The sequence below is a fragment of the Vombatus ursinus genome, unplaced genomic scaffold, assembly GCF_900497805.2.
Source record: "Vombatus ursinus unplaced genomic scaffold, bare-nosed wombat genome assembly UNPS02010304.1, whole genome shotgun sequence".
Classification (NCBI taxonomy): Eukaryota; Metazoa; Chordata; class Mammalia; order Diprotodontia; family Vombatidae; genus Vombatus; species Vombatus ursinus.
The window spans coordinates 3012512-3035528 of NW_020950082.1; the positions used below are offsets into that span (position 1 = coordinate 3012512).

The 23017-nt window shown below is 35.2% G+C and overlaps 1 protein-coding gene across 4 annotated transcripts in view; it reads right to left on the bottom strand.

The window, feature by feature from the left end:
• Window positions 1-23017, bottom strand: part of PCCA (propionyl-CoA carboxylase subunit alpha) — a 473473-nt gene that overhangs the window by 292871 nt on the left and 157585 nt on the right. For all 4 annotated transcript variants that reach the window (XM_027854094.1, XM_027854095.1, XM_027854096.1 and 1 more), the window contains exons 9-10: window positions 18515-18593; window positions 14773-14875 (exon numbers count right to left, since the gene is read on the bottom strand). In XM_027854094.1, coding sequence (XP_027709895.1) covers window positions 14773-14875; window positions 18515-18593 — 182 coding nt within the window. The remainder of the gene's footprint in view (window positions 1-14772; window positions 14876-18514; window positions 18594-23017) is intronic.

The window sequence follows — 23017 nt, forward strand, 5'->3', positions numbered from 1 at the left end:
CCCCAGACAGCTGTATGAGATGAGACTTCTGAGCCATAAATGGACAATTTAGGGGAAAAAGTCCCCTTTGTTATTTATTTACTAAGGGGACTGCCCCTTGATTTGTCAATGTGATCAATTTCTCCTTCCCCTCTCCCATATTGTCATGTCATCAAAACCCCGTGATGAAATGTTAACCATATCAGTTAGTGATTCACTGAGAAGGTTATGCCTTTCATTAGAATCAGATGGGGGAATATGAAAAATGATTTCTCTTGGTAATCTGTATCTTGGAGACTCAGAGCTCCCAGCCCTGCTTAGAGCTGAAAAATTCTTCAGGAGGACATTACTGATAATAAGCTTTTCCTGGTCAAATTCCAACCCAGGCCTGAAGTGATTTAATCTGTCCGGTTTGGGTGGAGATAGATTGCAAGACATTTCCTCTGACCTGATGGCTGGTGATACCAGCCCCTATCGACCAAAATTAAGTGACCTAAGTCACTTAATCTAAGTCACTTAAGTACTACTACTACTACTACTGCTACTACTATAAATAGTAATTCTACAGGAATATAATCCACAAGATTATTTAAGAAATGATGCAGAAGCAAGTCAAAATTTCAAGAATTTCCTAGTGTGGCTGCCAAATGAATACAAATAAAGGGTTTGTAACAAGATATATCACTTAGCTTATAGCAACAGACATGCAGAATCACAAAGAGAAATAGCTGTTCTGGCTACTAGCTTAAGAAACACTAAGCAATCAACTACATACTACCTTTCCCAATTGAAATACAGAATAAAAGAAGATAGTATTTATCACAAAGCAATGAAACAATAAAGTTTGTGGGAAAAAGAAATAGCCCAAGCTTAACTTGTTTAGTGTCAACCCCTAAGCATGAAAGGGTCTAAATTATTTGCTCCATCCCATATCTCAGCAGGTCATACTACAAATCAAAATTATTCTTACTAAAAATTACTAAGCAGCTGTCAAAATGCCTCAAGCTCTCAATACAAAAATCAAGGGAAACATTATAAGGAATTTGTATCTTCAATTGGGAAAAAGAAATGAAACATCTGTTAAGGAAACTGACACACTCATTAGAGACTTCTTGTCAGATAAGAACTATAAACAATTAAATCTCAGAGATCAGGCTTGAAACAAAAACACAAAACAATTAACCAGCCAAACCTATGAAAGTGAAATCCTGAATATCTGAAATAACATTATTATGCAAAGTGGATCTACTTTGAAATTCTGGGGTGACAAAGAAAATCAAGTACATTGCCTTCTATAACCATTATTTGAGTTAACAAGAGCTTAAGGACTTTGACACCTCAGAATACTGGTTCCAAAATAAGAAAACTACCCAGAGGTTATGAAATCCTGCTGTCAGACAGGAGCAAAACTCAGATTTGAAACCAGTAATTAGATTGTAATTAGTAATGGATACATAAGAAAAGTCTTTTTATATATCCCATTGTGTTTAAAAAATCTTTCTGGAGATTCAGAGAAAGAAAAGTTATGGGTCCAATGCTGATCATTGGATTTATGTCTTGGTTTTGTTAATGTTGTATTTCCTACCTGCTATTCTATACTTCAAATAAGTCTATAAGTGAAAGATTTAAACCAAGGATCTTGATTACTAAAGACCCCTGTAAAATAAAGGCTAATTCTTCCTTACTCAGTCTGAAAAAAGTTTTAGGAAAAATTTCTGTATGCTTAGACAATTAGAAGGCTAAAAAACATGCACAACATATACACAAAAGAGAGATAATCATTTTATTATAAGAGCATTTCTTATCCTCCCCAAAATTTTAGAAAGAGACTTTAAAGGAAAAAAAGTCTTATTACCTTAATATTTTTTATAATCCAAAATAATCTGATTATTTCCAAGTCTAAAAAGTGTATGCTTTAAATAATTCTAAAATACAACTCATTCAACTGAATGAATGAGTTGAAACTAAAAGTAATAAAAATCATGTGAAAAATATGTAGGTTCAAGTGACAAATAGGTAGTCAATTTGGCCTAAACATCTATGATATTTAATAATTCATTTGATAGAACCAGGCAAAGTTGGCAAGAGATAAATCCAAAAAAGCACAAAAGGAACTTGTGGGAATGAAGACAGTTAACGGAGGCCAAAGAAACAGATACAATTATACTAGAAGCAAGTATAAAAACAGAAAACATTTAAATCACTTGTATGTCACTGGATAAACAGCAGAATGATGAAACAAGACCTTTGACTAAAAAAAGATTTCTTCTCCAAACTGGAGTACAAAGAGTACTGTAGTAGTAGTAATGAAAATAACAGTGAAATCATTTGGTTTATTTAAGAGAATACTAACTAGTTAACTGACTTGTTGGTTAAAGAGATCGAGTCCCTGATTCAATTACATTTAAAAACTCAAAATTGCTTAGTTGTAGACTTTCCTAAATCAGTATCAATGCTCATTGATTGGAATGGCCTCTCTTTTTTGATTGATCTAACCAAATCTTAACCAATCTTCAAAACCCTGCAAGAATCCAAAGTCCTGATTAAGTTCTCCCTAACTATTAGCCAGAAATAAGCTTTGCCTCCTCTAAACCACTTAGGCACTTACTGACTACACCATTTATTTCCTGTTTTTCATTTATTGTTGGACATCATAAACAACCTTTACATTTCTATATGATTATGATTTATATAATTAGCAAAGTACCTTAAACATAAAAAGAAGCATTAGACAAAATAACCTTATAACATGGTAAAAATGTTCCATATTATTACTTCAAGAATTAGAACATCAAGAAGCTTTAAAATGATTCATGAAATAATACTGAATTATTCAATTCCCTCAACAAGACTTTAAGGGTCAAACACAGAGCTAAGACCTAAGGACAAACAGAAAGGAAAAAAAAATGAAATAGTCCCTTTAGTCAAAGAGGGTAACTTCCCAGGAACAACATCCTACCTTCTCTTTCCATGTAAGTTAGATTGCTCTTTTCCTTAAAAAGTACTGAGACATTCCTCAAGACCTGATAGTCTCAAGGGACTAAGGCCTCAAGCTGCTGACATTACTTCCTGAGTACAAAGCAGCCAGGAGGAGATAGGCTTTCAGATGTCTGGCTAGTGATTTGTCAGCTCAACTGAGTAAATTCAAGGGGTTCCCAATACCTACCCTTGCTAAATTTTCATCTCCTGCTAAGGCTAAGTAAATCTGTTTATTAATAAGAGGGGTCTGGACTGAGCCAGGGCCAAGCTAGTTGAATTGGCAGAGACTAGCCAGAATGTAACATAAAAAGTTCCTTGAAGTAGGGGATGCACATTGCAACAGAAGGTGAACCTAAAATTCCCTTCATGCTTCTGGCAGCACTGGCAATTTGTCTATAAGAGGTGGTCCCTTACTAAGAGCATCCTCCACTCCTGAGACATTAGAGAGTAAACTTCCTGCAGCCATTCGGAGAGACTGAAGTGAGTTCCCCTTCTGTCCCTAAAAACTGTTCCTTGGAAATTATTGCAGTAAATTTTGTTTTAGACCAGGCCTTCCAACTTTACTGAGCCTTCAAGATCAATAATTTAGGCCTCCTCTAATTTCTACTAGGAGATCTTTTCAGAACTCAGTTTACCTTCAAAGTGGCCTAAAGAAATTAAATTAGAAATCTGGGAAAGTGAGGGCAGAAAAGTGATTTTTACATTCACTGGAAAAGATAAATTTAGAAGTTGTGCTGCGCAGCTTAGCCAATTGGATGCTTTTATATTGCTAAATGTCATTATCAGCCAATTGCCTCCTGGGAGGCCTGCTGATGAGGATATTACCAGCATTAAAGGAGCCATAGTTGTGTAAAATAGTTCTGAATGTCTTTTTAGAAATAATACAGCTAAACCTATAGTACTCAGTTCTATAATTGTGTATGGATTTAGCCAGCCATTAATGGGTAACCTACTAGCCCAGAGGTACAAACCAAGGCAAATACTTAGAATTTTAGGAGAGTCTAATAATTGTGCTAAAAATAATTTAAATTTAAATGCTGTGGAGCTACAGTCAGTATAACACAAGATTTAACAGCTTCAACATTAAAAGACTGAAGGTCATATAACAACATATTCTGAAGAGTAAATTAGCTGGACTTGCAACCAAGAATAACTTAACCAGTAAAGCTGCATGCTATCCGAATGGGAAAAAAATGGACATTTAAGTGAACTAAAGAACTTTCAGGTATTTGTGAAGAAAAGACCAGAACTCAATGGAAAACTTGACCTATTAAACTCAGGAGAAATATAAGAAGTTAAACATTAAAGACAAATTATAAAAGACTTAACAAGGTCAAAATCTTTAATTCTTATATAAGAAAAGTTACCTGAAACTCTTCAGAATGTTATTATTACTTAGGTAGTTTAGAAGAGTATAGATATACTACATGATATAGATATAAGGTTTAGGGTTGAGTTGAGTATGATGAGATGAATCTAAAAATTAAAACTGGGAAGGGGTAGGCTAGGTGATGTAGTAGATAGAGCACCAGCCCTGGAGTCAGGAGGACCTGAGTTCAAATCCGGCCTCAGACACTTAACATTCACTAGCATGTGACTCTAGACGAGTCACTTAACCCCACTGCCTAACCAAAAGTAAAATAAAATAAAATTAGGTAGAGAGAGATATAATGGAGCAATTATCTCATAGAAATTATCTCATAGTGGAGACAGAAGCAAGTAGAAAGGGCTGGGAGTGTGCTAAAACCTTATTCTCATCAGAACTAGGTTAAAGAGAGAATAACATACACATCTAGAAGGGCATAAAAGTCTATTAGGGTAATTTTCTCATGGGAGTTCTAGCTTCTCTCAGCAGAAGCTGAGGGTCACAACCTGTTGCGTGGCAAAAACAAGGAAGTATCACGAGACTTCTCCTTTGCTGACACAGCTCCCATGGTTGGCTCGGCTCTCCTCTCATTGGGAGAAAAGTCCTACTCATACCTCTGACACGAGGGCTACAGGTGTCCAGCAGACTTGGTGATTGGCTATCACGTGGAGATCATGCTTTGATCAGGTGTTACGAGGGATATAAAAGAAAGCTACTAGCACTTAATAAACGGAGCTTCTGCCATCTTGCTGTCTCCCGCCTCATTAATGTACCTCTGGGTTAAGAGTATTGAGCTGGTCTCATGCTCACCACTGCAGCGGCCACGTCAGCTGGCGCCCAATGTGGGGCAGGAGGAAAAGGCTCCACGAGCAGAAAATTACTTTTCCAAGAGTTTAGCACTGGTAAGCTTAGAGCTTCAATCTCGGAAAAAGAGATCTCCAAGGCGTATCCCGTCGTAAGAAAACGATGGAGAAGGATCTCCCCTTGGCTCCCAGAACACGGTTGTTTTGAGCCAGGGAGATGGAAAGTATTTGGGGAACAGATGACATCTTTTGACAATACTTGCCCAGGAGAAGTAAGAGATGAATTCGACCTCCAGGTGAAAAACAACGGGACTGTGAAAATGGTGGGGTGTGACTTCGCAGGACTGTCCGTGCGGCAGCCGCTTTGCTGGTCCCGCAGTGACAGCCAGGGGGGCTGCATGCGAGTTCGGAACATTGCCCTTGCTGTGAACGTTCCCGACATGGGGCCGCACCAGCTTCACCTACTCGGCAGACAGGGGACACCCTGCTCCAACGCCACCTCCCTGCAGCGGGGGGTCTGGACAAATGTAAAGTGAACAATGACTCTGGTTTTGGCTGGCCTCATGCGGAACCTTGTGTAGCTCGACATCGCCTCTGTATGAACTTAAGTGGGACTATTGTTCAATCATGGCATGATACTCACGGCATGACATATGACTCCCTGCCCTTACCTGTATGGGTTCCCGAAATAGGAAAATCTTGGAGGGATCTTTGGAGGGCTTTTGCAGCCATGGGTAACATAACAATCATCCAACAACTTGGGTCACAATTTGGAGCTTGGAGGGGTGTGCTTGGACCACACTCGTGGTGCCATGGGACCAACATTGGGTATACTTTTGGCGCTCAGGCATGTCTAGGGGAGCACTATGCCTTTATGTGGGGAAATAAGGTGAATATCACCAGAGAGGGTGGCGGTCATTTGAACACTGGCTTATAATGATTGTTGTAGGGTGCTTACTTTTATGCTGCTTACCTACTATAGTTGGATGTCTTTTGAAAGTAATCATCTCCATGTTTAAAAATGTTATGTCTCAACTACAGGTATTGATGGACACACACCCACAACGACGCCTTCTTTAAATCAAAAAGGGGGAATTGTTAGCGTAATTTTCTCATGGGAGTTCTAGCTTCTCTCAGCAGAAGCTGAGGGTCACAACCTGTTGCGTGGCAAAAACAAGGAAGTCTCACAAGACCTCTCCTTTGCTGACACACAGCTCCCACGGTTGGCTCGGCTCTCCTCTCATTGGGAGAAAAGTCCTACTCATACCTCTGACACGAGAGCTACAGGTGTCCAGCAGACTTGGTGATTGGCTATCACATGGACATCATGCTTTGATCAGGTGTTATGAGGGATATAAAAGAAAGCTACTAGCACTTAATAAAAGGAGCTTCTGCCATCTTGCTGTCTCCCGCTTCATCAACGCGCCTCTGGATTAAGAGTACTGAGCTGGTCTCATGCTCACCACTGCAGCGGCTGCGTCAAAAGTCTTCTTTATTTACAGAGAAACAGGAGGGCAAAGGGAAAGGATAAGGGAGGGACTCTTAGAACAGTGTGATCAAGAAATAGGTTGAGGGAAGAGTAAAAGAGAGGGATTCTTAGAAAGGGTGCAGATTAGGGAGGCAGTGGTTAGAAGTCAATGAGACACTTAAGGAGGGAAAGGGTAAAAAGAGAGGGAAAGAAGAAAAACCAGTGATGAAAAATAGGTTGGAGGGAAATGTCCAACTAACAATTATAACTTTGAATGTGAATGGGATGAACTCACTCATAAAATAGAAACAGATAGCAGAATGGATTAAAAACCAGAATCCAACAATATGTTGTTTACAAGAAACACATGTTAAAAAGAGAGATACACATAAAGTAAAAATAAAGAGTTGGAGTAGAATTTTTTATACTTCAGCTGATGCAAAAAAAGCATGGGTAGCAATCATAATCTCAGACAAAGCTAAACTAGGTTTAATTAAAAGAGATAAACAGGGAAACTACATTATGATAAAAGGTATCATAGAAAATGAAGCAACAGCAATACTAATCCAATATGCATCAAATGCTATACATACAGCATCCAAATTTTTAAAGGAAAAGCTAAATGAATTACAGATGGAAACAGTAAAACTATAATAATGGGGGTCTTTAATCTTCCCCTCTCACAACTAGATAAATTTAACCAAAAAATAAACAAGAAAGAAGTCAAGGAGATTAATAAAATCTTAGATAAGGTAGGTATGATAAACATCTGGAGAGAACCAAATGTAAATAGAAAGGAATACACCTTTTTCTCAACAATACATGGTACCTTTACAAAAACTGACCCCATACTCGGACATAAAAACTTTATTGTTAAACTCAGAAAAGCAGAAATATTAAATGCATACTTTTCAGATCATAAAGTAATAAAACTTACATTTAATAAGGGATCATGGAAACACAAATTAAAAACTAATTGAAGACTAAATAACCTCATCTTAAAGAATGAGTGGGTTAAAGAATAAGCCATAGAAACAATAAGTATTTTATTGAAGAAAATATAATGAAACAACATATCAAAATCTACGGAACACAGAAAAAAACAGTAATCAGGGGAAAATTTATATCTCTAAATGCTTGCACTAATAAAATGAAAAACAGAACAATTAACTGGGCATGTAATTTAAAAAAAATAGAAAAAGAACAAATTAAAAATCTCTGATGTCAAATTGGAAATCCTAAAAATTAAAGATGAGATTAATAAAATTAAATGAAAGAAAACTAGTGAATTAATAAATAAAAGTAGGTGGTTTTATGAAAAAAACAATAAACCACTAGTTAATATGACGAAAAAAAGAAAACCAAATTACTAGTATCAAAAATTAAAAGGGTAAATATATCACAAATGAAGATGAAATCAAAGCAATTATTAGGACTTTTTCTGCACAACTATATGCCCATAAATTTAATAATTTAAGTAAATCAGGAGAATATTTACAAAAATATAAACTGCCTAGATTAACAAAAGAGGAAATAGACTATCTAAATGAAACTATTTTAGAAAAAAGAAACCGAACAAGCCATAAATGAGCTTTCTTTAAAAAAAAAAAAAGCATGGAACAGACAGATTTATAAGTGAATTCTACCAAACATTTAAGATCAACTAATTCCAATATTAAATAAGTCATTTGGAATAATGACCAAAGAAACAAATATGGTACCAATACCTAAACCAGGAAGAGCAAAAACAGAGAAAAAAAAATTATAGACCAATTTCATTAATGAATGCAATTAATAAATGCAAAAATTCTAAATAAAATACTAGCCAGAGGACTACAATAATACGTCACAAAGATTATACATGGTGACCATGTGAAATTTATGCCAGGAATGCAGAGCTAAATTATTAAGGCAACAATCAATAACAAAGGCAACAAAATTCATAATTATATCAATAAATATGGGAAAAGCTTTTGACAAGAAACAACACTCATACTTATTAAAAATACTCAAAAGCACAGGTATAAAGATTTTTTTCCTTAAAATGATAAGAAGCATCTACCTAAAATCATCAGCAACCATTATTTTTATTAGGGATAAGCTAAAAGCCTTCCCAATAAGATCAGGAGTGAAACAAGGATACCCATTATCACCAATATTATTCAATATTGTATTAGAAATACTAGCAATAGCAATAAGAGAAGAAATAGAAATTGAAGAAATTAATGAGGCAGAATGCATAATGGGATACTAAAACTATTCTCTCTTTGCAGACAATATGATGATATACTTGGAAAATCCCAGATATTCAACTAAAAAGTTAGTGGAAACAATTAATTTTAACAAAGTAGCAAGATATAAAATAAACCCATGTAAGTCATTAGCATTTCTACATATCTCCAATAAAACTCTGCAAGAAAAAATGGTAAGAAATTCCCCTTTTAAAATAACTGTAACCTCAAGAAAGAACTATGGAGTTTGAATGCAGATCAAAGCATACTATCTGCTAATTTTTTTTCTTCTATTTTGTTTTGTTTCCTCTTTCTGATAGTTCCTCCTATTGGTTCTAATTCTTCCTTACAACATCACTAATGTGAAAATATGTTTAATAGGAATATGTATGTGTGTGTGTGTATGTATGTATGTATGCATGCATGTATAGCCTATATCAGATTACAAGCCGTGTTGGGGAGGAAGGGCTGGAGGGAGAGGGAGAAAAATTTAAAACTCAAAAGCTTGTGGAAGTGATTGTTGATAAATCAAAATAAATTAATAAAAAAATAAATAACTGTAACCTTTGTAAAACACCTGTGAGTATATCTGCCCAGATAAACCCAGGAACCACAATTATAAAATATAATTATAAAACACTTTTTATACCAATAAAGTCAGATTTAAATAATTAGAGAAATATAAACTGTTCAAGGGAAGGCAGAGCCAATACAATAAAAATGACAATTCTCCCCTAAACTAACCTATTTATTCAATGAAATCTCAGTTAAACTAACAAAAAATTATTTTATTGAGCAAAAAAAATAATAATAAAATGCATTTGGAAGAACAGAAGGTCAAGAATGGCAAAGGGATTAATTTTTTAAAATGTAAAGGAAGGAGGTCTAGCAGTATCAGATCTTAAACTGTATTATAAGGTGGTAATTGTCAAAACTATTTTGTTCTAGCCAAGAAATAGAAAGATGGACCTGTGGAACAGAAAAGATATACAATACATAGTAGTAAATTATTATAGTAACCTTGTGTTTGATAACTGTAAAGATTTTAGTTTCTAGGATAAGAATACACTATCTGGTAAAAATTGTTGGGAAAACTGGAAAGCAGTCTGGCAGAAATAAGGTACAGATCAATATCTTAAATCATTTACCAAAATAAGGTCAAAATGGATACATGACCTAGATATAAAGGGAGATATCATAAAGAAACCAGAAGAATATGGAACACATTATACGTGAAACTTATGGATAAGAGAAGAATTTATAAATAAACAAGAGAGAGAGAGAATACTACAAGATGTATAATGGATAATTTTGATTACATTAAATTAAAAAGGGTTTGCACAAATAAAACCAATGTCGGCAAGATTAGAAGAAAAGCAGAAAATTGGGGGGGGGGGGTTATAGACAGTTTGGTCTCATATCTCAAATATACAGAGAAGTTTGTCAAATTTATTTTTAAAAAAAAGTCTTTTCCCCAATTGATAAGTGGTCAAAAGATACAAACAATTTTTCAATGAAAAAGTCACAACTATATATAGTTATATTATTGGCTAAAACAATAGAAGGGGAAAATGACAAATGTTGGAGGGGATGTGGAAAAATCAGGACATTAATACAATACTGGTCGAACTGTGAACTGATCCGACCATTCTGGAGAACAATTTGGATTTATGCCCAAATTGTTATTAAAATGCCTATACTGTCTGACCCAGCAATACTACTATTAGGTCTGTTTTCCAAGGTGACCAGGGAAAAAGGGAAAGAACCTATATGTTCTAAAATATTTATAGCAGCTCTCTCTGCGGTGACAAAGAAATGGAAATTGAGGGGATGCCACTCAATTTGGGAATGGCTAAACAAGTTGTGGTATATGATTGTGATGGAATGCTACCACATTGTAAGAAATTATGAACTTGTTGGTTTTAGAAAAACATAGAAAAATTTACATGAAATAATGAAGAGTGAACTGAGCAGAACCAAGAAAACATTGTATACAGTAACAGCAATACTGTTCAAAGAATAATTGTGAACAACTAAGTTATGCTGAGTACTATAAATACTCAAACCAACTATAAAGGACCTCTGAAGGAAAATGCTATCCACCTCCAGAGACAGACCTGACAAATACAAGTACACACAGTATGATTTTACATATATTTATAAATCTGCATCAAACAGTGGCCTTCTCTACCACATGGTTGGGAGGGAGGGAGATAGTTCTGAACTTAAAATGTAACCAGAAAATAAAATTCATTTTTTTAACAGGGTTTTCTTTGGTTTGGGTTTTTTTTTTTAAATTTGGAATTTGAAAGACTAACCACAATTTTATGTCTTCAATTTTGTGGTGATTTTTGATGCAAGCCATTAGGGAAAGCACTCAAAAGAACAATACTAAATTTACCCCCAGGAGCCCAGAGATATTTCTGGAATTGAGGGTACCAGTGAGGTACCCAGGAAGCACAGAACTACAGCCCCAGCAGCATTTCCGCAATGCCAGTAGAAAAAGGCTACTGCTTACACATGAGAAACAACACATGTACTGGCCAAGAGAACTCTCTGCCTTGGTTGTTTTACGTCTTTATGTCATCACAAGAGGACAGTCAGGCCACAGCAAGAGTTCCTTCTGAACAGAGAACACAGGTAGTTTAGCCCCACTGCAATCTTCTCCCCAGGGGTAAGCCTCAGGTCTACCACAGCCAGGAGGACTCAAGCCCCAGCAGTGGCAACACAACACTGCTCATAAACATGGCAAAATTTTGTTCTAGCATAAGACAGAAGAGCTCAGGACCTCAAAAAAGATTGACCTAAAGGCATCTCATTGTTTTTCCCTCAATATTGAACCTAAAATACTAGGAGACTGGCCTCAGTCAGGCACAGATCAAAAATGGTGGTAGACAAGGTGTACACAGGAAAGTAAAACCTAAGTAAAGACAAGGTAATTTCAGAGTATAATACCAATAATTTAGTTGATCAGGATAGGCATAAATAGGAATATTTACAGGAATAAATAGGAGTAATAGGCAAAATTTGGAGGAAGTCAGGGATTCTAAGAGGCAAAGTTGAAAAGGGGATGCATTTAGGCATGGGAAATGGACAATGCAGACAAAGAGACGGGGAATGGAGCAGAGTGGGGTCTCAATTCCAGCATCTAGCACAACCTGCAGAAGAATCACCAGAACAGGAATGCCAGAAAAGTAGGGAGCCTATACTTCTGTCACTGAATCAAAAGAGCTCTCTAGCTGGCTAACAGGTTCAGAGTCCAACAAGCAGGAACTTGCAGAGCTCAGAGGGCAGCAAAGCATAGACTTTGCCCTAGATCAGAGCACTCAGGCACTCAGGAAGCACTGAAAGTTTACAGGTCCCCAGTCTGACCCTGAGATCATGCAATAACACAACAGGCAATACCTCAAGAAAGCAGCAACAGGACGAGCCAAGACCTTCCTTCCAGAAGTGCAGCAGGGCTCAGCCCTAACATCAAGTCCAAAGTCAGAAAGTAGGTGAGAAGAATGAGCAAACAAAAAGCAAATTCCACCGTAAAGAACCATTATATTGATAGGGAAGCACAAAACACAAACGCAGAAGAGAATGATTCTAAAACATCCTCCAAGAAAAACACAGCTTGGGCACAAACTCAATTAGAATTCCTGGAAGTAATAAAGAGTTTTAAAATAAAAGTTCAAAAATGCTTTTCATACATGAAATGAGAGCATTTAAGGGAAAAAATGTTAAAGCCATAAGAGTTACGGAAGAAACAATCGGGAAGGGACTGGTACAAGAGGTAGAAAATCTTGCTGGATACCTTCCTCCCTCTTCCTCCTCCCCCATCCTTTTCAATTTCTTTATGTGTATTCTCCTCCCCCATTAGACTGTAAGCTTCTAAGATCTTTGAAAGCTCTTTCCTTTTTTAAATTTGTATCCTTAGCCCTTGTCAGAGTTCCTGAAATACTATAGCCACTAAATAAATACTGATTGACTGACACACACATACACACTTGAATACAAAAATACATTTTACTCAAAAGAGAAATATGAAGGAAGGAGGCCAGGGATTTGGGGGGTGGGGGGAATTAGAGGGAGAGAAGAAGGGCAAAATGAGGAAGGATGAGTCCCAAGCAAAACAAACTCTAACTAAGGATGCACAAAAATATTTATGGCTCTTTTTGAGGCAGCAAAAAAATGGGAATCAGATAGAGTCCTAATAAATTGGGAAAATGATGAATAAGTTATAGTATATAAATGTAATGGAATAGTATTGTGCTATAAGAAATAATGAAGGAGATAGTTTCAGAGAAACCTAGGAAGACTTCTATGAACTGATAAAGAGCAAAGTGAAACTAAAAATACGCCATTTTGTCTAAATTGTAGAGCTTACAGAAAGAAGTAAGGTGTAAGAAGCCTGGAAAGGAAGGGGCCGGGTTATAAAGAACTGTAAATGCAAAAAGAAAAAAAGTGATTATATTTGATGCTGGAGGTAACAGGAAGCCACTGAAACTCACTCACTGAAGCAGGAGGGTGATGTGATCAGGCTTATATTTTACAAAAATCACTGTGGCATTTAAATGGAGAATAGACTGCAGTGGGGAGAGACATGAGGCAAACAGACAGCTTTTGCAATAATCCAGGAGAGAGGTAATGAGGGCCTCAACTACAATTGTGCCTATATGAGTAGAAAAAAGGGGAAGTATATTAGAGATATTATGCAAGTAGAAAGGACAAGATTTGGTAATGGATGGGCATGTGGGATAAATGAGAGTTAAAATTCAAGGATGACACAAGGATGGTGGTGACAGGGAAGTTCAATAGGGTAGTTTTAGGAAGAAGACAATGTGTTATTTTTGATATGTTGCATCGGAGATACCTATAGACATTGAGATGTATAAGAGACAATTGGAGAAATATGGCTATAGCTTAGCAAAGAAACTAGGGATGGATATATAGATCTGGGAATCATCTGCTTAGAGACTTTTGAATCCTTGAGAGCTGACACGATCACCAAGTGAGAGTAAAGAGAGAGGACACGAAGGAGAGAGCCTTGCTAACACGTTAACAGAGGATAAGACACGGATAAAGTACGAGAAAAAGCAACAGAATGGTTGTAAAGATAAGAGAAAAATTGAGAGACCAGAAGTGTCATGAAAATCTAGAGAGGACAGAATATCCAGGAGAAAGTAATCAGTACCTCAAAGCTCAAGAAGGATAAGGTTTGAGAAAAGATTATGAACTCCAGTAATTAAGAGCTCACCGGAAACTGTACTACAGGGTAATGTCACAGCAGGAGGTCTTTCATCTTTGTTTTTTATATTGCCCACATCCAGCACAAGCACTCAGTTCCTCTTCCAATACATGCTGCAGGCGAGTCACACCTACCATGTCCCTCTCCACTGCCCTACCAAACCCTTCAAAGACGCTCTGTAGATGCCACAGAATCTACTGATGCTACAAAATTACAGATACTCCAAATGGAAATAAACCACAGTCTGTCCAAATAGCTCCAGACGACCACCACACAAATCTTTAACAAATGCATATAGAGAACTTTCAGCTATAGAAAATATTTCCTTTCCATATAATACTTTTGTGAGATAAGTATTATTAACTCTATTTTACATATGAAAAAACTGAGAATCAGAGTTAAAGAGACTCATAAAATACATCTTAGAGTCTAAAAATATATCTTAGAACACCAACCAAAACCCAAATTCCTCTTTAATCCAATTACAGTACTCATTTCCAGTATAATTTGAAACATTCTTCTGGACCATTTCCAAGTATGGTGAAAATAAGTGGAATAACCTCCAGGGCTGTTCAGGCATCAGGTTGGCCAGATTATTAAACTTAGATGCCTTGATTGCAAATACACCAATGCAATCCATAATTTATGGTCTTGGGCAGGGAAAATATTATTCTTTTAAGATTTCTTAGAAAAGCATTTTCAAATGTACTAACCTGGATTTCTATATGCCGGGGATTATCAATAAATTTCTCTATTAGTAGCCTATCATCACCAAAACTTGAAGCAGCTTCTTGAGATGAAAATCTAAAACCATCCCTTTAAAAAGAAGGGGGGAAAAAGTGTTAAAGTAACAAAAGACAAAACTCAAGTCTCAGTACATATATAAACGACCCAATAAGCATAACTAAGCCTTCTAATTAAAAGTTTTTTATAATGTTCCAGAAGATCAAAACCAAATTCAAAAGAAATTAATCTTTTAATAGTACTTAAAGTATTCTCTGATTACAAGACAATTTTAGGAAGAATTCGTACATTTCTTGTAGAGGACCAAAATTCATTTCTGATATAAAACCAAATTCTACTATGGCAAAATATATAATATTTGTCCTTTCCTTCTTAAAATCTAGTAATAATGCATTTTTTTAAAAAAGCTACTCAATGAAAAAGCTAGGGAAAAAGCAAAATTATATATTTTGTAAACACTGAAAGTACTATTAAAATATTTCATTATCACAAGGAAAAAGTTATTAAAATATTACATCAAAATTTATATACTCAACTGAAAAACTCAAAAACTGGCTCTCAGATGACTAATATAAAGGCCATTAATAGGCATTAGATATAAAAAATAAATAACTAGAATATGGTAAATGCATAAAAGATACATAAAGTGCTATGAGAGTTTTAAGGAAAGAAATATCATTTCTCTCTGAAAGACAGAGAAGTCTTTCCTGGGGAGACAGTTCCGGAGCTAGGCACCGAAGGGTGAAAAAAATTTCTGCTGGAAAAAATAGGGAAGGTTGTGGTAAGAACTATATTTGAGACAAAGGAAATATTTACTCAAGACAAAGAGGCAATAAAGTCTAAGTTGAAACAAGAGAAAAGTCAAAATTCACTAAAATATAGAACACTTAATGGTGGTCTAATGCTGTGGCTGAAGAAATCGGCCCGAGCTAAATTGTAAAAGGTATTGAGTATCAATCAGATTAAGAAGTTTTAAAACTCTTGAGCGCTTACAGTAATCTGATTAGGTCTATATCTTATTCTTTTTTTTTTTTTGGAAGGGGGTGTGACTGGTAAGGTGGTTTAGACCTATGATTCTCAGTATGTTCTCACTCCTGGTGGGGAAATTCTCTACCAGTACAAATCAACAACTTGTCTTTATTACTGCCTAGTCATATTCACCATATGCTTCCTCATTGCCCCCTGGTTACTATCCATTTTCAGCTCTTCCAAGAAAAACTGTTTTATACCCATACAATACAACTTGAATAGTGGTATAAAAATGATGAGTCTTTTCCAAGGAGAATTTGATGCCATTAAAAGATCTGCCTAATTACACAAAAGTAATCTAGCCTACTCTCCTTCTCCTATTCAATTTTGCATCAACTCACTGAAAATTTGCAGTATCTGGGCAAGATACGTATGTATACATATATAGACATGTATGTGTCTATGCATACACATAAACCTTTATAGGTTACGCATCAAACTTTTAATAGTCTGAACAATAAGCACTTTTCATCCGCTTGTTTTTCTCCTGGATGGATAGTTAGGTCAAACTTCTTTGAATGCAGTACAATGTCATATTAAAAAAAGAGCATACGCAGAAATCCTCCTAGACTTGAACTCTGTGCTGGATGTCCTCTATAGTAGTGGCAAATCTTTCTCAACTATATGTATCCCTACTGTATGTCTCAATTGATGTTCATAATCAGACAGACATTGCAAAAGGTTGTCTCCATCATATTCCTTATACAAAGAATCTTGTATAATTTTGACACATACATGAGACATAACTTGTTGAAAAACCTAAGATGTTTTTCTCTATGGAATCAAACGCTTTTAAATATTCAAGTAACAATAAGTACAGTGAGATCTTGTATTCTCTATATAGCATATTCTATGAAATAACATTTGTGAAAATTAAGATTCCCTTCTAAATCTCACAATAATGATCAATCCAAACATTTCAAAATTTGGAGAGTGGCCATTTAGTTCAATTAATACCTAAAAGAATTCTCACTATTACATACCAAATAAATGGTCATGCAGCCCCTAAAGATCTGTAATAAGGAAGAACCAACTATCTCCAGTAGCTGATCCCATTTTTAAATATCATTGTTAGAAAGGTTTCATTAACATCAAGGTTAAATTTGCCTCTGTGTAATATCAACCAAATGGTCCAAGTTATGCCTAAGGGGTCAAAGACAAAACAATGAATCAGTTTTCTATAGGAAGGTCTTTCAAATACTTTAAGATAACTAGAGTTCACTCTGAGTCTTTTCCAGGTTAAATATCCTCAATTCCTTCAATCATTCTTCATATAAGATGGACCTGACATCCTTTATACACCATTTTAGATGCCCTCCTCTGGCCTCTCTCTAACTTATTAAATCCTTTCTAAAATATTGCAACCAGAAATAAATACAAACCTTCAGATGAAGCCTGACCTGGCCAGAATATAGTCTGAATATCACCTTATGATTCCTAGAAGCTATGCCTCTCAATGCTGCACATGATCACATTAGCTTTCTTAGCTACCATATTATACTACTAACTCACATTGTACTTTCAATCTACTAAAATTCCCAGATATTTTTTTCTGACAAATGTTGTCCTATCATAGAAATTCTGTCTTATGCTTGCAAATTAGACTTTTTGAACATACTACTCTCTCCAAAGCAACCAATGATTGACAAATCTGATAATCTTTTCTTCATCCTTATCCATCTTGAAATTTTGTTGCTTTTGGTATTTCTTTTCAATTACTTTTTTTTTTCAATTATTTCACATATAGGAGGGAGTGAGGGAAACATACAGAACCTTTTATCACATAAGCACCATTAACCAAAACATATTCCACACTGGTGACAGTCAAAAATGCATTTCTTATTCTGCATGTGAATGCATCTATTATGAATATTATGAAGTAAACAGAATTCCTTTTTATCCGTCCTCTACAATCACTGTTGATCATTTAGTTGATCATAGTTCTTGTCTTTCAGAATTGTTTCTTATAATGCTGATGATATAAATTGTTCTGGCTCTGTTCACTTCACTCTGCATCAGTTTATACATGTCTTTCCATGTCTCTGAAATCACCTTTTCCCTCATTTCTTACCAAACAATACTATTCTACTTATATACTACAATTTGTTCAGTCATTCCTCAATTAATAGGCATTTCCTTAGTTGCCATTTTTTACTACCACAAAAAGTGTTGCTAAAATTATATTTATACATAGAAGATCTTTTCCCCTTTTGTTGATCTCTCTGAGGTATAGGTATAGCACTAGTATACCCTGGGGACTGGTAGTCAGGGAACCGAGGGTTTATTCCTAGCTTTACCACTAAACTAGGGATGTAGTCATGATAAAATAACTTGATCTCTACTAGCCTCAGCTTCCATCTTTGCAAAACAAAGCCATTAAACTAGATAATCTCTAAAAGCATAGGTACCTCAGAATGGTATTTTTAAATGGAAACCAAATCCTTTTATGATATTCAAAAAGGCAAAATTCTATTTAAAATATCAGAGATTTTCACAATCACTATAAAAACAGAAAAAGGAAATTTTCTGAATATTATTTTTTTCTTTTTTTCACCAAAAAGACTTTTTTTTAAAAAACACAGCTATTTCTTCATTGTACTTTTGATAACTTTCATGATGTAATTTAATAACATTCTAGTAACTATAATTTTCATCAAGACAGGATTTTAGACAGGATCTCACCTGGTCTCTTCATCATCCCAAGCGATTCGCATACCTTTCCCACCACCACCTGCTGAGGCCTTGATCATAACGGGATAGCCTAACAGCAGGGAACAATTAGACAGAAGTTCAGACTTTGATCATTTGGTTGTATGAACATGACAACTGACCACATGTCTAATAATTCAATAGACAATAACTGATTTATTTAAAAGCTTTTTTTTTAACAGTTAGAAAAAAATTATCACTGCATTCTTTTACAAGTGAAATAATATATTTATAATTTAAATAATTTTATACCAGCCAAGTTATTTTCTGACAAGCAAAAAGACTTTTCTCCTCAAAGCTTATAAAAAAAAAACACTATCAGAAATAATTAGTTTGACAGAAGAATCTTAATTCATGTTATCTAAGTTCCAAAAGCTGATTAACTAATATTACCTGGAATAAGTATATGATTGGATAAAAACATAAAAAGCAGCTTATTAACACCAAAGGAAAAGAATGGTTTGGGGGGGGGTTGGAAATGCAAATTTCCTTTCCTTATTCATAGTAGAAAGACTACTCCCAATTCCATAATGAATCCCTTGTTTCAAGAACTCTATATTATAGGATTTGTAAGTTAATAGGAAGACCTTGAATGCTATCCACAGAGTTAAAAGTTTTATCTGAAAAGCCTGATGGAACAGACTTTTAGAAAAGTACTGGAAAATTTAAGGTAGAATCTGTTGTATGATAGAGAAACTGTTGAAGTGGACACAATCAATATCACATTATGAAAATGGAAAAGAATGAGTAAAATTTAAGTCAACGTTTAGGAAAAACAGACTGGAATTGATGCCTGGTTGGATTAAAAAGGCAAGGGAGATAGTAATAACTCCTAAGGATAGAAGCCAGGAGGACAAAAGCTGATGAAGCCAATCTTAAAGAGGGTAGGGGGATACTGGAATGCATGTGAAGTTATGTGGCTTTGAGAAATTGCAGCCATCAATGCACTGGTGGTACTTGATGGTAATTATTTATCAACCTCTTCTGATCTTGCAACAACTGACTGTTGACAACAGTTTCAAGCCTATTTTTTTTTTGAACATAAGTAATTTTTAATAGATAGAATTTAAAAAGTTTTGTTAAAGTTAAACAATGTATTTTTCTCCTCAAGAAGTTTGAAAATTATCTTCTACTCAAGAGGTGGGGAACCTGAGAGCCACATGTGGCCTTCTAGGTCCTCAAGAGCAGCCCTTTAATTGAATCCATACTTCACAGAACAAATCTTTTTATTAAGGGGATCTGTTCTGTGAAATTTGGATTCAGTCAATGGGCTGCACTTGAGGACCTAGAGGGCCAAATGTGACCTCAAGGTCACAGGTTCCCCACCCCTGCAGCCTGTTTAAATAATGAATGGCACATTTCAGGTGAGAGCAATACATAAAAATGAAGATGTCCCGTAGATAAGTAAAGATATGGAACTACAAGAAATGGTATGAAACAAAGGTTAAATATATGGAAAAGGAGCCATCTTCAAATAAATGAAACACATATGATTATGTGAGGAAAAAAAAAGAAGACATAGTAAAAAGAGAAAAGTTATATAGAACCTTTTCTATAATTTTCCCTATTACTACTTATTGAGGTATAAAAAGGGAATAAAAAGAGAAAAAAGATAATTCAGTACAATCTAATAAAAATTGAGCTCCCACCACAAACAAGTCATGGGGCTATAAACAAAGGATACAAAGATGAAAAAGGATAAAAGTCCTGCCCACAGGAAGTTTATAATTTAGAAGGGGAAATATAACATATACACAGAAACATATAAGAGAGCAAAAAAAGAAGATGGAACCCACTAGTTTTTACAATCGGGGCACATCAGTAGAAGAGAACACAAACATGGAAGTGGCAGAAAGTACACAAGAAATAAATCTCATTCTTATACAAAACAAATGAGACACACACACACACACACACACACACACACACACACACACACAATTTGATACAAATAACCATGAAATGACCGAGAAACAAATAGAGATGGTACAGGGTGGGGGATAATACTGAGGAGGGTATAGCTATATATAAAATAAACTTCTTGGTCCTGAAAGCAGGGTGGGAAGTACAGTAAAAGGAGGAAAAATTAAGTATAGAAAAATAAATAAAATAAATAAATAATGAAGGTTCTAGAATCTATGGGGGTACAATGGCTTTAATTAATTCTGAAACAACTGAATGGAAACTTTGTTATATTAACATAATAGAATATTATTACATTGTAATACGAAAGACTTTTCCTGATCTCTCTCAATTCTAGTGCCTGCCCTCTGCTGAATATTAAAACATGCATACTTTGTACATAGTTTTGCAAGACATCTCCCCAGTTAGACAGTTAGATCCTAAAGAGAAGGCATTGTTTTTTGTTTTTTCTTGGGGGGGGGGGTTGTATCCCCAACACTTTGCCCAGTGCCTGGTACATAAGTTACTTAATAAATTTTATTGACCTATAGGATAGTGGGTGTGTTTTGTCTGTTCATTAGTTTAAGATAAAGGAAATCTGCATCTATTCTTATGCAAAAGAACAACACTTAAACAGAGACAGACAGAAGATAAGAGAAGTGATGCTCAAAGCTTCATTACAAGACAAGAGGAGATTAGTATATAGCTTTAATTTGGGGGTTGGGGGGTGTTAGCTTGGCAACAAGGAGAGAGGCACCATGTCTTTAAGGACTTTGGAAAAAGGTGAGGGAAGCTATGGGGAGGTCTAGGGGATGAAGACTGAAAGATAAGAACACCCATAATGGCCTCAATTTCAATACTAAGACTAATAATTATCATTTATGTAACACTTTAAAGTTTGCAAAGCAATTTACATGTGATTTTATTACAGCTTAACTACAATTTTGTGAGGTAAATACTACATGTATTATTTTTTCCTGGCCCCTTTGAGGTTCTTTAGCATGGATTTGTAACAAACTCAGCATAATTTTACAACTTGTTCTATCATCATTCAGTAGCCTGAGAGTAGTAACAGAAGAACATGTGACAGGAATGGCCTAAAGTTAAAGAAAAGGAGCACTCTAATAAGAAGAGAACAAGAAATTCGAGGGCAGAAGAGAGTGCCCTGTGACTGAAGGTAGGACAGAGTTGATGGACTGTGAGAAGAGGGAAGGCTAAGGAGAGTGAAAGTCATGATCTGGGATAGGGAGGGTGGGAAAGGACAGGTTCAGGTTCAAGAGGAATGAAACAATGGGAGAAGTGTAGGAATGGGAGATTGTGATCAAAGCAGGAAACCTCAAAATTCAGGATCTTAATGCTCTAAGAGTTTGTGGTGATAGTAAGCTCTAACTATGACCACGTTTGTAGCTTTAAAGAAAGCTTTAACCTCACATTTAACACCTCAAGTTACGTGTGTATATATATATGTGATCATATGTGTGTATATATACACATACACATGCTATTATATATAATATGTATTATACACACATATATAGACATCTATGTGTGTATATGCAATATGCACATAAATGTGTATATATACACATATAATCTCATTTGATCTTCATGGCAAATCTATGATGTATATATGTGTGTATGTGTGTGCATGCGTATGTGTGTATATGTGTTTGTGTTGTTCCTTTTTTTACAAATGTAGAAACTGAAGTTCCAAGATTTAAATTTTATGTCCAGGGTTACCAAAACTGTAAAGCAGTAAAGATATGATTCAAACCCAGATCTTCTGACACTAAGTCTAGTACTTGGTCCAACATATTGTGCTGTCATAAGAGAGTTAGATTAGATATAAAGAAGATAGCCCAAGCAGTTCTGCACATTACTGGGCTTAACAAAACAAAGAATCAAGATTTAAGAAGAGAGCTATCAGAAAATATTAAAAACCATAAGTGATAAATCCTTTATACAGCAATCCTATTGTTAAATATTCTCAAGTGCTTTCATACATGTGAACTTTATTTCCCCTAACTAGTATATGTTCTCCTAAGGAATATGAATTATATCTAATTATTTTATATTCATTTCATATTACATAATATTGTAACCTGTATATAGTAAGCACTCAATAAATGTAAGTTTATCAGTCCTGTTCTCCCCTACTTCTCACTCTCTCCCTTAAAAGGTTAGTTTTAATCTGTTTTGTTTTAATCAGTTTTTGTGTTCTTGTCTTTGTTTCTGCTTTCATCTTCTTTTCACTTGTTTTATTATGCAATTGAATTATAAACTGAATTATACAATTGAATTATAAAACTACTCTTTACATATAATGCTAGGTTCAAGAGTTATCAATTTCAAGTAAACCAAGTGGATAAAAAAATGTAATGCAATATTTTTATATAAATGGCAGAAGTTCAATAGACTTTCATTTGCTTAAATTAATTTGCTTGTTTCCCTCTATTCAAGCATGTGAAAATTCTTGATTGTGAAGATGCTTGACTATGCTCCAGAAATGAGAAATCAAGTTAAAACTTCAATGTACGGATTGGAACTACAATGTTTTTCCAGACAGGAAGTTCT